This window comes from Platichthys flesus, chromosome 11, assembly GCF_949316205.1.
Source record: "Platichthys flesus chromosome 11, fPlaFle2.1, whole genome shotgun sequence".
Lineage (NCBI taxonomy): Eukaryota > Metazoa > Chordata > Actinopteri > Pleuronectiformes > Pleuronectidae > Platichthys > Platichthys flesus.
In genome coordinates this window covers 21,951,436-21,969,393 of record NC_084955.1, presented here as the reverse complement: position 1 = coordinate 21,969,393, position 17,958 = coordinate 21,951,436, and the positions used below count along the sequence as shown (strand labels likewise).

Here is a 17,958-nt window from a genome sequence, read left to right as displayed (position 1 = left end):
ATAGTTAATTAATACTTAGAATATGAGTGATAATATGAGAGGCGGTGGTCTAGTGGCAGAAACTTGGACTATGGGCAGAGAAGGTCTCTGCTTCGTCTCTGGTTCAACTCCACGGAGAGACAACAAAAGACGAACCTGGATTGATCGGTCCAAAAATCCAAGAGTCTCCCTACCCTGTCTAGTGCCCCTGAGCAAGGCACCTTACTCCCCCATCATCGGCTCCCCGAGCGCCGTACATAGTCGCTCACTGCTCTGTGTGTCCTGCACACAGATGGGTTAAATGCAGAGGTTAAAATTGCCTGCCATTGCATGGGTGTGTTGTGCTTGTCTGTGCATGTGTTTGGTATGAATAAACATATCTTAAAGTACATTTATTTGAAAAATATAACAAATAAACAATAATGCATGAAATAACACATAAACCCTGTTGTGCTTTAGAAGGATAGTGATACAAAAATTATTTTTATTTAAAAAGTAACAAAGGAAACATTTAAATAAGGATTCCTGATGATCAAAAACAAGTTATTAAGGAATACCTGAAATACTGAATGATGAAATCCCTTCACTGCAAAGACCCAAAATAGAAAACTGACCCAGGGTTGCTTTTGATACGTGTTGTGTATCCACGGGTTAAGTTGAAAGAACAACACTTGTTTGTGACATACCAATTAACACATCATTAACACAATTAATTTAATCAAATAATTCCTTGTTGTCAGTTTGCTTTCATGTCACATTTGTGCCTTAATGCGCTGGCTGTGTTTATAAAATCTGAACTTTTTAAATTTTTTTATATACAGAAAATAGATATAGATCCGCCTAATATTAAATTTAGGCAAGTTAAATACTTCCACCTAACATTGCACAACTGCTACCGAACAGTATCACTAGAGCACAGCCTCAGGACACTTGGAATTAGAACGGAAAGGCTGGGTTGTCTCCAGGTGTGAGTCCATCCCTCCCTCGTGTTGGTGTTAGAGCTCCGGGAAGGGGAGGAGAGAGAGGAGAGAGGAGCCGCCGCTCGCACTCCCTCTCCGCATCAACTTCCAGAACCCGTGTGGCCGACGGAGGAACAGCGGCGTGTTGGGGGAATCACCGACCGTGAACAGCCGGTTCACCAGCCCGGGAACACACCCAGCCTCTCCGGTAAGAACAACACGGTCCCGTGTGCTGCGGACCCGCACGCCGGGGAGAGGGGGGGAAACTGCGCCAGATACAGCATGTGCGTGTGTTTGTGCGGTTCGGAGCTAGCTAACAAGCTAACGGACTCACAGTCAACCCGCAGCGGCTAGCTCGGCTCGGCTCGGACTCCCCGTCACAGCTGGCAGGAGTCGGTTGTAGTTCGGAGGCCGGGGAGGGGGAGCAGTGTGTGTCCGCGGCGTCAGGCTTCAAAGTGGGGTCGGTTACCTCCTGCTCGCTTTGGGTTAAACACGCCAGCGTCGGTTAAAGTACGGTGTGGACATAGTTAACGGTTGTGTTCGGGGGGGGGGCACACGAGTAGTTGAAGTTGAATCACGCGTTAAATGTCGAGTTGCTTTTCGAAGTGTTACCGAACAGCAGTGAGTTGTGAGTCGGTTAAACAAGTAGACGTGTAACGAAGTCATTGCCTGAGCGGATGTTCTTGAACATAACTCAAAGTTTCGCTGCGACCACCCCCCCCCCCCCACCCGACCGGTTGCGCAACTTGTCGCTAAACCCCCTTCGGAAAGTTTGCTTAAAAAACCGGTTGTAGCGTCTCTACAAACACACAACCGCAACACGAGACAACTTTCGTCGTGAGTTCCACGACAGCTGGGATATGTAAGTAACCAGGTCGCGAGGGGCTGGTTGTCACTGTTGGGGTTGATGGTCGCCATTGTTAGCTTCAGTCCCAGACAAGGTTCACGGCTTCATAGTGTTTCTCATGTACACAGACCAAAAGGCTCGGCATGCCCCCCCCCCCACTCAGCTGTCTGATGGATAAGACCTGATGCTGGATCAGTGTAAGTTGAAAACTCTGCAACCACCTCTTTCCATTTCCACTAGAACATAGAGCAACCGGATGTTCTGGTGAAAGTCATGTCGCCAGCTCTGTGGTCACGATGATACACCCGGGCCCCACGAACGTCTGTGTAGATTCACTTCTGTTTTCAACGGGAAACTCCAACCTCTAGTTCTCACATGTACAGATTTGGACAGATGTGTGCTTCATTAATCGCAGATTGATGGATGATCTCATGTCAAGGGCGTTGCACATAGAGAGAAGTAGCAACAACACGCTTAAGGATAATCAAATATCTAAGATGCTCCACATTCCTCCTTTTACCTGAAGCAACAGACTAATAGTCTGATAATCCCTCTAAAATGACATGTAACCTAAAATCATTTCTTTTAGGTTACATTTACTTTCATACTCTCACTATTGAAGCCTTTACCTGAAATCTCAGATATTTCTCTTTTAAGTTCCCCTGATACTCTCTGTAGCATATTGAAACTGGTTATACAGGTTCATTCTTTGAAATCGGGCTAAGAGTTGTGAAAAGCAAATATGTTGTATCGAAGTCTGTAAACGTTCCACTTGCCATTCTCTTCTTTAGTTGGTTGCACACAGTTAAAGGTTTCCCTTTCCAATACACAGTAAAGTTCTCAAATATAGTAGGACAAAAAAAAAAAAGACAAGAGACAAAGTTGCAATAGTTGTTTGCATTTAAAGACAATGTAAAGAGGCAGGTGGGGAATATGATGTTAAAAAGTAAAACATGAACATAAGACTAAAAATGACTTTACTACCAAACTGCGACAGCGTATCACGGCCATGCTGAAGAACAGAATAGTGTCCTGGTGGTACCAGTAGAAATTTGTTTGCAGCAGCGCCACAGGGCATTTGAATATAATAAAAGGTGTAAGGAACAAATGGGCGCAGGTGCACCAGGTTAGCATGGGCATCCTTTGTGTACTTGTGTGAGTTGTGATGTTACGAGAAGAAAGTCATCGTATTATGAGAGTAAAATCGTAATTGAATGACACAAATATAATATCAAACCATTTATTTCAGGGAAACACCAGCAAGTTGTGTTAATTGTTAGGAACTCCCGAACTGGTTTGATTTGGTCAAAGGTCAACGTCCCAAAGGTGGTGATTCGATGTGTTTGTGCTAATTTGTGTGACTACTCTAAACTCAGCTCTTTTGTCTAACTTGTTGCTCCAGCTCTGTTGTGGTTTCATGGTCCCTTGGGAGATTGCTTGTCCCCATGGTTGTCCTTGCCATGTTTGATTGGATAAGGGACTGTCCCTGAAGGGTTGGTTACAGCATGAACCCTACACTGTGGAAACTGAGAAGAGTAAGTGGAAGGAAGGCAGAGGATGATGCTCCTCAGCAGTGGGTCCTACTGGGTTTGGACTCCAGGGAACAGCCATAGAGACGTGTACCAGCTGCACCCGCGATTAATGGCCAGGGCTCAGGATGGGTTGCCATGGCGAGGACACTGGCACGCGTTGTTATGCAGATACCTCTTTTCTCCGGGCGTGTTTGCACATTATCCCATTGGCCGGTTTTGCTTGGTTAGCGCCTGAGACAAAAGGACTGCCTGCGTATACAGAATGTGAATAACATTTTTTATTTGGTGTAAATAATATTTCCCTCGGTCTGTTTTTGGTCCAGTAGCTCCAAGTGTCTAAGTTTGTTGGGTGTACACGCCCCACACCCTGTTTGCCTAATATCTCATCAACATGGTAAAGAAAAACAATGGTGTTGCATAAGAGTGATTTGAAGTTTGCTGTCCACATCAATTTCAGCTCTACATGTTGTTTTAAACACCAGCTCCTATCTTACACTCACAGGTCCTGACTGTGGGTTTTGAGGAATGACATGGACCAGTGGTCCATTTGTGGAGTACTGCTAACGTCTTTGCCTGACATTGCAATTCAATGTATTTCTATTTCCAAGATGTATTTTTGGGGGCCGAATGGATATTGGGGAGTATTTTGCTTGGTATTTTACAGATATATCATAAACTTTATTATGCATATAAATAAATTTAATAAAATCACAACCGACAGAACTTAAAAACAAACCAAGGATGCACATTTGGTCAGAGAAGGATCTAATACATTTGGATGCTGTGAGACAGTGCATCTTTTGACATTTTTACTGATTTCCCAGGGAATAATTCATGGAAGAATTTATTGCTTCTTGATTGGTCCTCGTGAATGATGGTCCTTGGTGAAGATATGTGCTCTACTGAGTGCCACTCTGATTTATTCTGTAAAATGAAAGTTTTCATTTGGCTAGTGGTTTGGCTATGATCTCTACACTTAGTCCCAAAGCAGGAGCACAATCAGGGTGTTGCTACTTAACTTAGATCCATTCTAAGGAATTTAACCCTGTAGTCCAGAGGCAAGGTCCTTAAATCAGTTACAAAACACAATGTGGAGCAGCCGCTTTGCCACTGTGAACGATCAGCTCCTGAGATCTTTATTTGTTTTCACAATTCACAAATTGTTGTTTGTAAAATAATACTGATCCGAGCTGAACAGTTGCCGGGGCCGAAGGAGACCTAGACCAGGATCTAAGTTCCTCAGGAAATATGTCATTGCTGTTACTCCAGACTTTGTACCATTCTTGCAATAAGAGGCCAAGCTTGAGTCTGGGTCACCTGTGTGTTATCTACAGTTAAGATAAACCAACAGCAGTGATGCTCCCTGATAGAGTTTGTATCAGTGGTAGTAAAAGTCAATCATTAATACAGGGGAATATGCTCTTTTTTTTTATTTATTCACCCCCCAAAATAAACTTAAAAGAATTCTTTAAATGTTTTGAGGCTGATTAATCTTTTTCCCCGCAAATAAGCGTTTCCCACTAACAAATTCCCCACCACCAACACCACACACCACTAACTGAAATAGAGGTTGAGCAGATTTTACAGGAAGGTCTGAATAGCACTGGCTCATCCTCAGTAGGCTGGCCTATATTGAACTGATGGCACATTAAGGCAGATGTGACAGCTTCATCCTTCAGTGCAGAGCCCTGCGATGTGCCTCAATGAGGTTAAGAGGTCAACGTCTTTACCAGACAAATCGGTGTAGCTTTCGATTTTGTTGCAAGCATTTTTGTTTAACTCTCTTCCTTGCATCACAGATTTAATTCATAACACTGGTTCAATGCCAGGTACGGACAAGGAATTTAAAAATCAAAAGGCAATACTTTTGCACACAATAGCTTTTGTTTTCCCTTTTCTTCCCAACAGCTTTGAACTCAGCTGCAGCCACTTTGATATGAAACTACACTGGAGCTGGAGTCTCCACTTCGTACTCTGCTCATTTGATGTGAACCAGCTGCTCCTGGAATTTCTGGCTCAGTCAACTACCAACTGCAAAGATACCAACAGGCAATAAAAGGCTGTTTCTGCTAAAAACATGATGATTGCATGTTGATGCGCTGATCATTTCCAGTAGAGGCTGCCTGGACAATTGGAGAGAAATAAAATTGGAACAAGAAAGGAGGAAAAATAAAAGTGGTGTTGGGGCCAGTAGAGAGAGTGGAATGTCTGGTTGGGTAAACCTCCTCAGTGGATGAACCCCACTGTGATTAGGTCTGGCTCTCGTTCTCTCCCTCTGAGACTGCTGTGGCTGTCGATGGGCTGTGCATGAGTCCCTTGAGGGTTTGAACAGCAGTGCTGAGGGTAAAACGCATTCCCCAGATGATGTTCTAAATATATAACTCCTAACCCCCATCCCCTTTTATTTCCTTGTTTACTCTTTATTATAGCCCCCATGCTGTCCCTCTTGGCTCCTCTTGCATTCATTCATGTGTGTGAAAGCATGCATGTGGACATACCATATACAGTATATGTAATATTAATGCCCCATGGGCAGAAAAGAAAGTGTCCCATTTGTCAGCTGTTATGTGCCATCACTTTTTATAACACAGTGAAATAAAATAAGAGGAGAGTGGGGTGGGGGGGGTGGGGGGGCTGGGAACATGGCCTTAAATGTCTGTCTTGGCTGTGCTGGAGTTTGTTATGTCACGCTGAACCTGCCTCTTTTGACGTTGTAAATGTGGAGAGAAAAGATATCTGTTCAGGAGAGAATGAAGTCAAAAACACAGCGTAACCCGAATGCAGGCTGCTCTGCATCTCCCCCTCCAGCTCCTCTCAGTTCACTTTGTCCCTCTGTCTCTTCAGTTCACCCCTCAGCCTGTTAGCTAACACCGCAAGATTCGTCTCAATCTAGTCACTGGGTCTCCTTTTATTAAGCGAGTTAAGTCAGTGCCTGCGCCTCAGTAAAAGAGGTTCCTTCCCCCAAATTCCTTCACTGTACTAGCCAGCTGAATCAGAACGTGGCAAACAAGCAGTAAAGAGACTTGCCTTTTCTTGCCTTTGTAAAGACATTCACATATCTCATTACAGATAAAAGTGATACTGGAATAGTGGATACAATGACAAGGGTTTTATAGAGGTTTTATTCAGCCCCGGGGGAGGGGTTGTTTCCTTGTGCATGATGGTTAGTCATCTTGCAGCTCAAACTCGAACACCACGGTGATCTTATCGGCATGTTTCTTCCTGGAAAACGTTTGAGGTTTATATTAATCCAGCGAGCCTGGAAAGGCATGAACCTGTTTAGTAATTACTTTGAAAAGGGTTAGGTTGTCCCAGTTTGTGTGCTCTGGATGACATCTGAGTGCTGAAGCTGAACTCCCTGCCTGTAAGATTAATCAGAGTCTTTATGGCATGATCTCTATAAACCATATCTATAATCTACAGGGTTATTTTAGGGGCCAGGCAAAGTGAGAGGGGTCAATCCTCATCTGTTCACAGCTCCACTTGCATATGAAAATCATCTGAAGCGGGAAGCAGAGCTTGCTCTCCTTTTGATCCACATATCTTTTATTATCCTTGCATTGAAAATCCTTGCAGTCAGCTGTCAAAGCAGTTTGCATACATGGATAAACACTCATGTTCTGCAAGCAGTTGTCAGATGTCATTAGTGCATCGTGTGGTTGATCAAGATGGCTGTATGTTTCAGTATATATAGCTCAACATAAAGAGAAGCAGCCATTCATATACGTAACTGTTCAGCAAGCATTCAATTGGGCCAGGGCTTAACTGTGTATAAATACTGTATATATATATATATATATATATTTCTGCGCATCTATTACATTCCCACAACAGACTCAAAACACCACTTGTCAATTTGTTACCACCTACACAAGAATATTGTCAAACTGTAGATGGAGAATCAATAGATGAGAACCACAAGTCTAGTACAGTTAAGTGCTCAGAACAAACCCCAGACTCGGACGTTACAAGAGGCTTTTCCCAGCAGGACACCATATGGCAAAGAATCATGAAAATGGAAGGAGGTTGAAAAGCTACGAGTTGCGATCGGTATTATCTGGAAGTGAAATTATCTCAACAAGGATGTGAGCATTTTGGTCATATTGCAGAGCCCTAACTCATTCAGAGTCATTAGATGTAGCCAATTTAAAGCTATGATGTCAAATAAGTACCAGTATTATGAGTATGTGAGAGGTTGACAGCTGCTCTAGTTGTTTTAAACTATTTTTTCTGTATCTTGCAGGCTCTCTCTCTCTCTCTCTCTCTCTCTGTGGCTCGCTCGCAGCACTTAGTGGGATTATGATTAACTGTCTGAGGAAGGCTACTTTAACAAGAACTAATTGATTTGCAGCTAAGAATGTGTTGCTGACAGCACCAGAGCCATGCTAGGGTTGTTTGCAAGGTCGAGAAAAACACAGCATTGCATCAGAGGAGATATATTGAGTTTATTGGGAGTGTTTGTGATTTGCAATTAGGAAAGTTGCACTGTGGTACATGAGTTCCCTTCCGCTGTCCACCGTCTGCAGCAAGCCTCTCTTTGGGGGGACATCTGCACTGGAGCCCACGCTGGGCCTGATTAGCTGAAACCATCCAACTGTGCTGTTGACTCTTCAAATAAACCAACGCAGTCCATTCTGTGCTGCACACAATTAGTCATTGTTTGTACTGGAAAAAAGTACAAGTTCAGAATTGCTGATGTCAACAGGTTTAACCAGAGAGTGTTCGTCAATGTAACGGTCCCTCCTCTCTGTGTTTTTTTTCTTTCTATCAGAGCCGGAGTGATTGGTCCAGGTCCTGTCCATCTTCTGAGTCCAGTGGCTGTCGGCCCTGTGAGCTGCGTGAAGGCTCTCAGAGCGGCTTCATTATGGAACAATAGCAGTGGGAACCTCCTCCTCCACCAACTCCCCCCCCCATTTCTTCTTCTCTCAGTCTGACTCTCCTCTGGAACCCTCCCCCTAGCAAACACAGAGGCACCCACCCACATGCAACCATCTGACCGCTCCTCCCACGCTGGTCATGGTCCACTCCCCCCCACCCCAACTCTCCAGTCAGTGAAGGCAGTGAGTCAGTGGAAGCACTGTAATCCTCTGAAGTAAAGGGCCTGTACGGTTGCGTATGCTGGCTTTTGTCATGGCGGTTGTTGTTGTTGCGGAGGCCTCCCTCAGAAGAGAACATGAGGGAGAACAGGAGGCAGCATAAAGCTCACAAAGGGAGGAAGAGAAAGCGAGGGAGTGAGCGAGAGACACTGACATTGCCATTTCTCTGAGCGGAGGAGCATGAGCTTCACGGGGAAACGGATGTGATTCAGTGGTGGTGAAGCTACATGATGAGGGACTGGCATTACTCTCCCACGCCAATCTCGAATTGGACCAACAATCACCTTTGGAGATATTTGCCACATCCAATTTTAATATTTTAATATTTAGGAATATTTAAATCCTCAATTTCCTTGGTGGTCTCCTTCCATCACCGCCTACCAAAAGTGCCTTTTTGTGTTACCTTTGTCTACATTTTTTTTGTTACTCATCTGACTTCATTTTCAGATTCCACATTTTTACCAGACCTAATAACTTTACATTCAGTAATCATTAAACACGTTGCCATATTTTAGAGAAAGTACAGACAAGACAGCAACTTCCATCAAATGCACACTTGACAATCATTTCAGTTTAATTTCTGTGCGGGGCGAACGCGTTGAACTGCCTCCTCTTGATCGCTGTTTTTTGACGACACGGAGCAGTCACCATGGTCACTTTCCAGTCGAAATGGCGCTACATGTTCATGTTCCTGGGCATCCAGCTGGTGGTCATGGCCCTGCTGTCCCGGGAGGGATACCAGAAGAGGGTCAACTACTTCATCCGCATCTTCCGCAAGGCCAACACCACTGCTGTGTCAAGCCGCAACCACACTGCAGCCGGCGTCATTGGAGGGGACGTCTATGCCAACCTCTCCCACTTACCCAGAACTCCGAGCCATGGGGATGGCATGCCCTATTGCCCCAAGATATCTCCTTTGATAGGTGAGTGGTCTCTCTTACTTTTGTCATTTCATCATACAGCTCAATGTGCAACTGAAAATATCTCACTTCTTACCTGAGATCTCAAATCCCAGCATGGATATACTTATCCAGTTTTAATTGGTTACTTCAGCAGCAATCACAAACACCCAGATTAGTACTTAGATTAGTTCACTTGTATAGACTTGCCACTTGTTTGTGCTGCAGTTTTGTCTTGCATTTAATAAACACATTGAATATTTCAGAAATTAACTTTGTATCTTCCACTATAATGCACTGCTGCTGCTTGTTGAGGGCTCTCATCTCTCTTATATACTGTGGAAGAGTTTCATTGTGGTACAGGTGTATCAGGTGTTGGTTATGGAGGTTGGGTAACTTGAACAAAAACAATTTTTTATAACTCTTTTATTTTACGTTTGTATATTGAATAAACTTTCGTGCCACTGATCCCCTTAACAGAAACCTTCTGTATGAGCTGAACAGGTCATAGTTTCACAACACCTCACAACAAAGGCAGCACAAATACGGCTCAGTATGATTGACACACAAGGTAACATAATAATAATAACTATAATGATAAGAATGTAGTATACCACATCAATTAAAGAAAAGTGCTACTGCTGTTCATGGCATGAACACCCGCCCCCGATCCGATCACCAGTGGACAGCTTTAAGTTAGTCAGTTCACACCTGGAATTAGAATATGAATGTGTCTCGTGTGACCTCACTTCCCATTTCAGTTTGAAAAGACCCAATGATGTTGTTCTTAGTCAGTCTGAGTTTCCACATGTGTCCATTGTCGATGTGTTTGTGTGTGTCTCTGGGATGAGTGAATTATTGTGCCCAGCTTTACCGTTGAATAAGATTTTACCCATTAGAAATAATTAAGAATCAGCATGTGGCGCTCGGCGTTAATATTGTAGTTGTGGCCACAAATAAATCAGTGTGTGGGGAAACACTGAGAAGTGTGAAAAAACCAAACTATCATTGTGAAACTATAACGTGTCAGTTGTGTAGTTGGTCTATCGTCTTGACCCAGGACATATCTGTTCACGCTGATAATAGAATGTGACCCAGGCATCTCAGACCACCTCCCAATGTGATCTGAGAGATGAGGTCTCTAGCGTGTCCTCCCTGTGTCTCAGGGGTGAGCTCACACTTGAACTTTATACATTCTAATGCCAGCTGCGAACTGATGTACTCAGAACTGTTTTAAGGGTGAGCCGATCTCTCATGATAATACCAGGTCTGAATGGATTTAACCCTTATTAAAAACTTCAGTTATTGTTCATTATAACATAGAATGAATGAACTTACGAAACTGTTCTACAGCGAGTGTAGTGTGTTTGAGCATAAATTATTCATTTGTGGCCTCGGGAACTGCGAATAGAAAAATCTTAATTTCTATCCCCCCCCCCCAAGATCTTTTAGCCCCACTTCCTAACCACATTTTTTCACCTTAGTTACTCAATTATCAAATGAACCATATTGAGTACAACTCAGTAAACTTCATCTGCTAATGTAGAAAGCTAGATTCCATTGAAAGTTATCGGGGGGGAGAATGTAGTAAGTGGACAATGTTATTTGTCTTATCCTTTTCCACAAACTATTCTGATTTATGTTTACACAGTACAACTGAGGCTGCTTAGTTTTCTGCTCTCCAGGCTCTGTCCTTTGCCCCTTTGTTCCCAGATAACAGTATCTTATCTGAGCCTGCCAGCTCCGGTGACTTCCATTTATAAAAATAAAAAAAAATAAAAAATAAAAAATAATTGAAAATCGTGTTTGAGGTGTGACTCTGCACTCTTTTAGGCAGCAGGTAGTGAAAACAAACCCACAAACCGCTTCATCAGAACAGGTCGACTGGTGTAGATTACTTGGAACAATCAAAATGACACAATGTCGGCTATCTGCATGTTGAAATAGTTAAACTAGTCCATGGCGGACTGCTACGGTCAAGGCAACTATTCGAAAACCCTGACATCGTGTGACACTTGTTTCATAAAACTACAGATCAAAAACTGTATCTCAGACTTTTACTTCAAAAACACTATACATAGATATAAACACATTGACCTGTCTGTGACACTGGTACACAGAACTAACTAGATCTTTTGAGCTGATGGTACAAAACTCAGTTTTGCTATTTCTTGATGGAAAGCTAGTTAGATACGAATGTATAAGAGACTATAATACACTTTGGGTATCAAATAACACATACCAGAACTGTTATTGTTAGTACACTTGAAAACATTCCAGAATCAAGATTGTAATTGTTCCAGGAATAAGCGAAGTTCAGGTCATTGTAAACCGTCATATCAAGTTCAAAAAACAGGCTCTAATAGCGATACCAGATTATTTTCCTTCACTCTATTAAACATGTTGATGATAGCAGAATGATTTCTGTTCACAGGCGGGCCAATCCATGTCAACTTCCCATCAGGGCTCAGTCTAGCAGAGGTGGAGAGGAAAAATCCCCTGGTGGTTCGGGGAGGACGTTACAGGCCACCTGACTGTGAGGCCAGGCATCGAACTGCCATCATCATTCCCCACAGACACAGGGAACATCACCTCAAGTTCCTGCTCTACTACCTACACCCTTTTCTGCAACGTCAGCAGCTCAACTATGGAATTTACATCATTCATCAGGTGAAACTCTTTTTTGAAACAACATTCAATGCAGTGCTTTTACATTTGTTAGAAACCCAAACTGGTGTTTATCTATTTCATTCGCTCTGGATGCAGTTGGATTTTTTGATCAGTGTTACAGTTGAGGTTAGGTGAAGAGTGCCTTCTTGTGTCCCATTACTGGTAGTGCATGTTGGAGTATAATACAACTAAAGTGGTTTAGAGGGATTAATCTCCTGAGCTGCTTTAACAGTGGATGGATGTTTGCTCCTCAGCTTCTTATCTCTTACACCTCAAGAGCCGGATTTGCTGCATGTCTCACTCTGTTTACATAAAAGCCTAAAAGTTAACCTAGCAGGTGATACAGTTCATCAGCTGTTGTCCTGCTTTTTTAAGCATAAGATCTGAATAAGGTCTGAATATATGATTCATTACACACTTATTTTTATCTGGCTACACCGTTTAATTGGTCTACTTAATTCCTAACAATTAGTTGTGCGATCTTAAGTATTTTAGATTTATTTAATGTAAAGCACAACTTAATGAGTTAAACGTTCTCTAACTGTCACGGGCTGAACTAAAGTGCCAAATTAAATATATTAAACAAACACTTTAAGACAAGTGAGGTCAGCAATTTTCAGACCTCACCACTGTGTCAAAACCTCAAAAAGATATCTGACACTAAACGTGTATGTTCACTCCGCAGGCTGGAAACTACACGTTTAACAGAGCCAAGCTGATGAATGTGGGTTTCCGGGAGGCCATGAAGGAGGAGGACTGGGACTGTCTCTTCTTTCACGACGTGGACCTCATTCCGGAGGACGATCGCAACACGTACGTCTGCGATAGCAACCCAAAGCACTCGGCCATCGCCATGGACAAGTTTGGATACAAGTGCGTTCCATTGAAGGGTTCCCAGACGGACCTATTATCACATTGGGTGCTCCGTCTATATTTGAAAGACTAATCTGTATTTTTTGTGATCTTTAATCATCTACAGGCTTCCATACAAGATGTACTTTGGTGGAGTGTCGGCTCTGACGCCACTGCATTACCTCAAAATGAACGGTTTCCCGAACAACTACTGGGGCTGGGGTGGAGAGGACGATGATATCGGAGTCAGGTGAGAATAGTTTGTTTTAGGAATGAGACATTGAACTGTGGTAACAATGAATCCACAGCCTGACAGACGTTGATACCCCCAGTGTTTGACTTTTTATAGATCACGCCTATGACATTAATCCTAATCCTCAATCAAACCATTTTAAACGTCTATAAAAATTGAAAATAGTGCTGATTAAGATTATTTACAAAAATGGCCAATTCCAACTCAAACAGCTGTTAGACTGTGTGAAACACTGACCCTTGTGTGTCTTATCTTCTCAGGGTGTCTCTGGGGGGGATGTACATCAGTCGTCCATCAGTGAAAGTTGGCCGTTACAAGATGATAAAGCACAAGCTGGACAAAGGAAATGATGTAAACCCAAAGAGGTGCAGTGAACACATTGATCTCATATGTGCAGTTGCAGAATTGAACGTGTTTTAATTGGGTAAAGCGGTGCGGCCAAGAGGTTGAACTCTGTTTTCCATGTTCTCCATTTAAAGGTTCAATATGCTGGCCAAGACACGTCAGAGCTGGAAGTCGGATGGGATGAACACAGCCGAGTATGAGATCATTTCCCGGCAATACATGCCTCTCTACACAAACATCACAGTCAACATCGGCACCGAGGAAGGTCTACACCCACGTCCTCCAGCACCTGCGAGAAAACCTACTGCTAAAGTGCCAGCGCAAGTCAAACAGAAGGAGTCCTCCCTCATAAAAGACAGCTAGTGCTGCACTTTGCGATTACTTCAGGAGGATGATCCTGTCAGCACACGCTGTCGGATGGTTTCTTCTCAGTGACCTGAAGCCTTTTTTGCTCATTTCAAGCTTCTTTTGTTGTCTGTTTGTGGAGAATAGACATGATACCGTCATTTAAGTGATAATTACACCTGGGGCCGTATTCACAAACATTATATTCTCAGAGAGCTCCCAACTTTGCTGGAACATTTGTAGCGAAGACTCCCACTGTGGAGTGACTTATGAAACTTGTCAAAGCAACTCTGAGCAAAGCAGGGACAGAAACTTTGACCTTAGTGAGGGGGGGGGTGACCCTGCTGCCAGCTGATGCTTTCTTTTATAAGATGTGTTCCACAGATTGAAATATGGACAGGGGGACAATCATAGAATTTAGTCTCCATTAAGACATAGGTGATTATGATTGTTTTATACTAAATCTATTTTGAATAAATAGGCTAAAGTTGCCCACAAAATGTTTGTTACACAGGCCTACCTGTCGCCTGCTCACATGCTGGTAGTTTTATTTATTTAATTGTTTATCTACCATGCTGGTGATTTCAGTATCTAATCAATTTGTTTTAAAAGGAGTAAAATATCCCTACTTATATTGATTCCAGCGATTGTGGACCAGCCTGGTGCATTGTTGGTCGTCGCGTAACTTTAACATAAACCAGCAAACAAGCAATGGAAGGATTTGAAGTAACCAGAAAAACCATTTGCACCGCAATTCGTATTTATTATCAGCTCTGTTTGTCAACAAGTGCAAAATCATTTCAATGTCCCAGCTCAAACCAAGAGGCAAATGCTGGAAGAATAAAGTCCAGCAGATGAACTCCTCACTCCCCCTGGTGGTGCAGTGAGGAGTGTGGAAAACTAATAGAAGTAGGCAGGTTGTCTGAGATTTATAAAAATACTGTTTTAAAAGTCACCTCTTTTTAAACATTAGACTTAACTAAGGGGAAGTTGTTTGGATCCATCTTAATTCTACGAGTTTCTTTATGGATTTCACCACTAGGAGCAACTCTTCGTATTGGGAAGCTTCAAGAATACGGCCCCTGGTATTTTGAAAAACAAAAACTAAAGACGTGACTTTTTTTTTTTTTTCACACCCTTGGCTGACGGCGCTACACGATGATGATCGCTGATTATTCTTCCACGGCAGCCAAAGCAAAGAGAGAAGGCTAAAGTTGGACTCTATGAGTTTGTATATCTACAGCGCTGCGGTCGCTGGTTAAACCTTGCGATGCCTTAGAACCTTGTTTTTGTCTTTTCACTCGTATTTTACATTATCTTAGAATACTGGGTGTAGATGGAGCAGTAGCTGCGATTTCCTGCAGTCACACTGTGCCACAACAGAGTTGGACCTATATTTTTGTGTCTCAAAGCCAATGAATACGTGAGTGAACGAGTGTGTGAAGCTGCTACCGCGAGAGGTAATCTATAATAACTGTGCACATATCAATATATCTTTCTCTGCACTTTTATCTAGAAATGGTTCCCAGGCAGAGATCCCGCTCGGTTTCAGCTTAGCTCGTACATGAAAATATAGGCTGATACTTTCTCCTGTTTTCAGAACTGCACATGGTTTTGGCCTGTTGATATAGATTCAGTAGAATCACCAGTGGGACTGAGGTTGAAGTGAAGACGAGGTATATATCCTCTGTAGCGTTGATCTTAGCAGTAACGAGTGCATACAGTTCAGCCTTTTGAAAGATTTTATTTTAGCATGTCAAATATCTGCTTTTTATTTGTGTTTTTTTTTTTGTGTGTGTGTATTTGCCTTCTTCAAATAGAGCAGCAGAGCTTGTGATTCACATCAGAATGGAGTCTCTTTGCTTTACCTTCTCACACGTATCCACATTGTAATTATCAGATTGTGGCTCAGATCGGACACCTGAATGAGCCCAAGACTATACCGAAGCAATTGTGTTTTTTTGTGTTTGATGCCGACCTGAGTTTTCCCTGATTTCATCAAATGTAATTCACACCCGCCAAATAACCTTGTGAAATCTACATGGTTACGGCTGCTGTAGTCGCAAAAGAACATTTTCATGTTTTTATCCTTCGGTTCAGTTAAAGGATTTTATCGGCTTGTGTATTTCAGGGAATCTTGGGAACCCATGGACTGATTTAGTGAAAATGAAACGCCACACAATAATGTCTAAATGCACCGTTCTCATCGTGACGTATTGATGAAGAACGTAACATTTCTAAATTATTAGAGTTTGAATTTTGCTGCAGACATTGACTTCAATAATGAGCCAGTGTCTCGTCTCTACAATGTGATTCAGAAAACCGTTTGGAGACATTCTCCATGTCCCTTCACCCTGTGCCCTCATACTGCATCTGTCCTCCTCCACCTTCTCCTCCTCCTCCTCCTCCACTTTGACAGATTTGATTGTTGACAAGAAAAAACTTAAACAGCCCTTTATCCAGTCAGTGTCTGTGTTGACAGACCGACAAGTTGAAACCAAAGACGACTGCATGGAAGCTGTGCTGATGGCTGTAACTGTGTGTGTGTGTGTATAGGATATGCTCCATATGTCACAATGATTTCTGTAAAGCTGTAATTATCCAACTTAATGGACCTATCACTATTTCAAACCCATTTCAGTTCTGTGCTTAAAAAGATGTCGAGACCACAGACAGATTAAAGATGGACGACACACGTTATCCTGAAACAAAGACAAAATATTCCTAATACGAGTGATGACATTGGTGGGGGGGAGCTCCTGCCAGTACATAGACTCGATCAATAGTGAGTTAGTCCCAGCTGTCAATCATGATGTTTAACCCTCATTTTATGGCATCAAATTACTGATTAGAACCAAACTTACAGGAAAATTAGCATTTGAACATGCCTACCCAAAATATCCGAAACCATCTTTGAGACAAATTCATTCGATCTATATGCTTTTCTTTAGTCCGATCCATGTTCCACCAATTAACATGGGGAACTTGGGGTTCATGACACTGTCGGAATGTCGTTCATCTTTATTAACAGTCCTTCAAGACAAACCTGAATGAGTTCCAAAACCACAGATGAAAAGAAGGATGTTTTATGAGTGAAAGCTTGAGGATAGTTCATGATATTTTTCATTTTGTTCATATTCTGTTAATTTTACTCTACATTATTTGTCATCTAGATATTTTCTGAAGTGAATGAGACGAGGTTTGAGAACAGTTGCCTGTGATTCTTCTTAAAATAGACACCCAAATACTATACGCGTTTTAAAATGAGCTCATGTTCATCTCCTATGGCCTTAGTGACACACTCTGCACTGGTTCAACACTTGCTCACGGTGAAACATTTTTTATATCAAGTCTAAACATGCATGGCAGAGAACCTATTATTGAGGATATGGGAATGTACAGGGCACACGGTGATTCATACCAGTGCTCGCCTAGAAAATGTGAAGCATGCTGAAGTGTCTGTTTGTTATCCAGAAACTGTTGTCGTGACTTTATATGTAAACTTCCATTTGCTGTGCGGAGTGCCCCTCACTATTGTTTAACTTCAGAGAACGAGAAAAAGAGCAAAATGTACAAAAAGAAGCTGGTGTGTCCAAAGTCACATTTCATGATTTTAACACATTAGCTGCTTTCGGTTTTTACTTGATTCGACTCCATTCTGATGTGAATAAGCTCAGCAACACTAGAAATCAGTCACCGCAGGGTAGCACTGCTACAACCAAGGGCAACGTGACTTTGTGAACCTTCTGCTCTCAATTCTGCACAGTCCAGAGTGGCCTTAAATTCATTAATAAACGGATAATTCAAAACAAATGCTGTCATTTGGGTTTTTAAGTTTGGGTTTTTAACTCTGTGCATGAGGTTATGTTTTCACTTGTACATGTGAATATCAAATTGCATATTTCAAAGGTTTGTTTAACAAATTCCCTTCATGGTCTTAAAAAATGGCTTAATCCTTCCTCATACGGCATCACAGGCAAATTAATGTTTACATGGCCCCGCCCTTGCTCTTCATCTCCCCACCCTCACAGCGCCACCTGCAGGTGAGCCTTTTTCTTCACCACATTGCTATAACTGCAAAACTAAGGACTGAAATGCTATGTTGTCATGTTAGCACTGAGAAAACCATTTAACTTTTAAAAGTTCTGTGTGTAAGATTTAGGTGAAAGTGATCTATTGAC

At 42.4% G+C, this 17,958-nt stretch overlaps 1 protein-coding gene across 1 annotated transcript; it reads left to right on the top strand.

Annotated features, from left to right (window-relative positions):
- Positions 1 to 985: 985 nt before the first annotated feature.
- On the top strand, positions 986 to 17,590 carry si:dkey-199f5.8 (beta-1,4-galactosyltransferase 3). The gene is made up of 7 exons (XM_062399064.1): positions 986 to 1,146; positions 8,089 to 9,336; positions 11,747 to 11,982; positions 12,668 to 12,855; positions 12,962 to 13,084; positions 13,348 to 13,452; positions 13,567 to 17,590. The coding sequence occupies exons 2-7, from the start codon at positions 9,063 to 9,065 to the stop codon at positions 13,793 to 13,795; spliced, it is 1,155 nt and encodes a 384-aa protein (XP_062255048.1). The 5' UTR covers positions 986 to 1,146; positions 8,089 to 9,062; the 3' UTR covers positions 13,796 to 17,590.
- The last annotated feature ends 368 nt before the right edge of the window (positions 17,591 to 17,958 follow it).

Bases quoted from the DNA above. Each gene is read 5' to 3' on its own strand.
- si:dkey-199f5.8 (XM_062399064.1), top strand. From the start codon at position 9,063: ATGGTCACTTTCCAGTCGAAATGGCGCTACATGTTCATGTTCCTGGGC. The intron at 9,337-11,746 runs GTGAGTGGTCTC...TTCTGTTCACAG, and splicing joins CAAGATATCTCCTTTGATAG to GCGGGCCAATCCATGTCAAC. The intron at 11,983-12,667 runs GTGAAACTCTTT...TTCACTCCGCAG, and splicing joins GAATTTACATCATTCATCAG to GCTGGAAACTACACGTTTAA.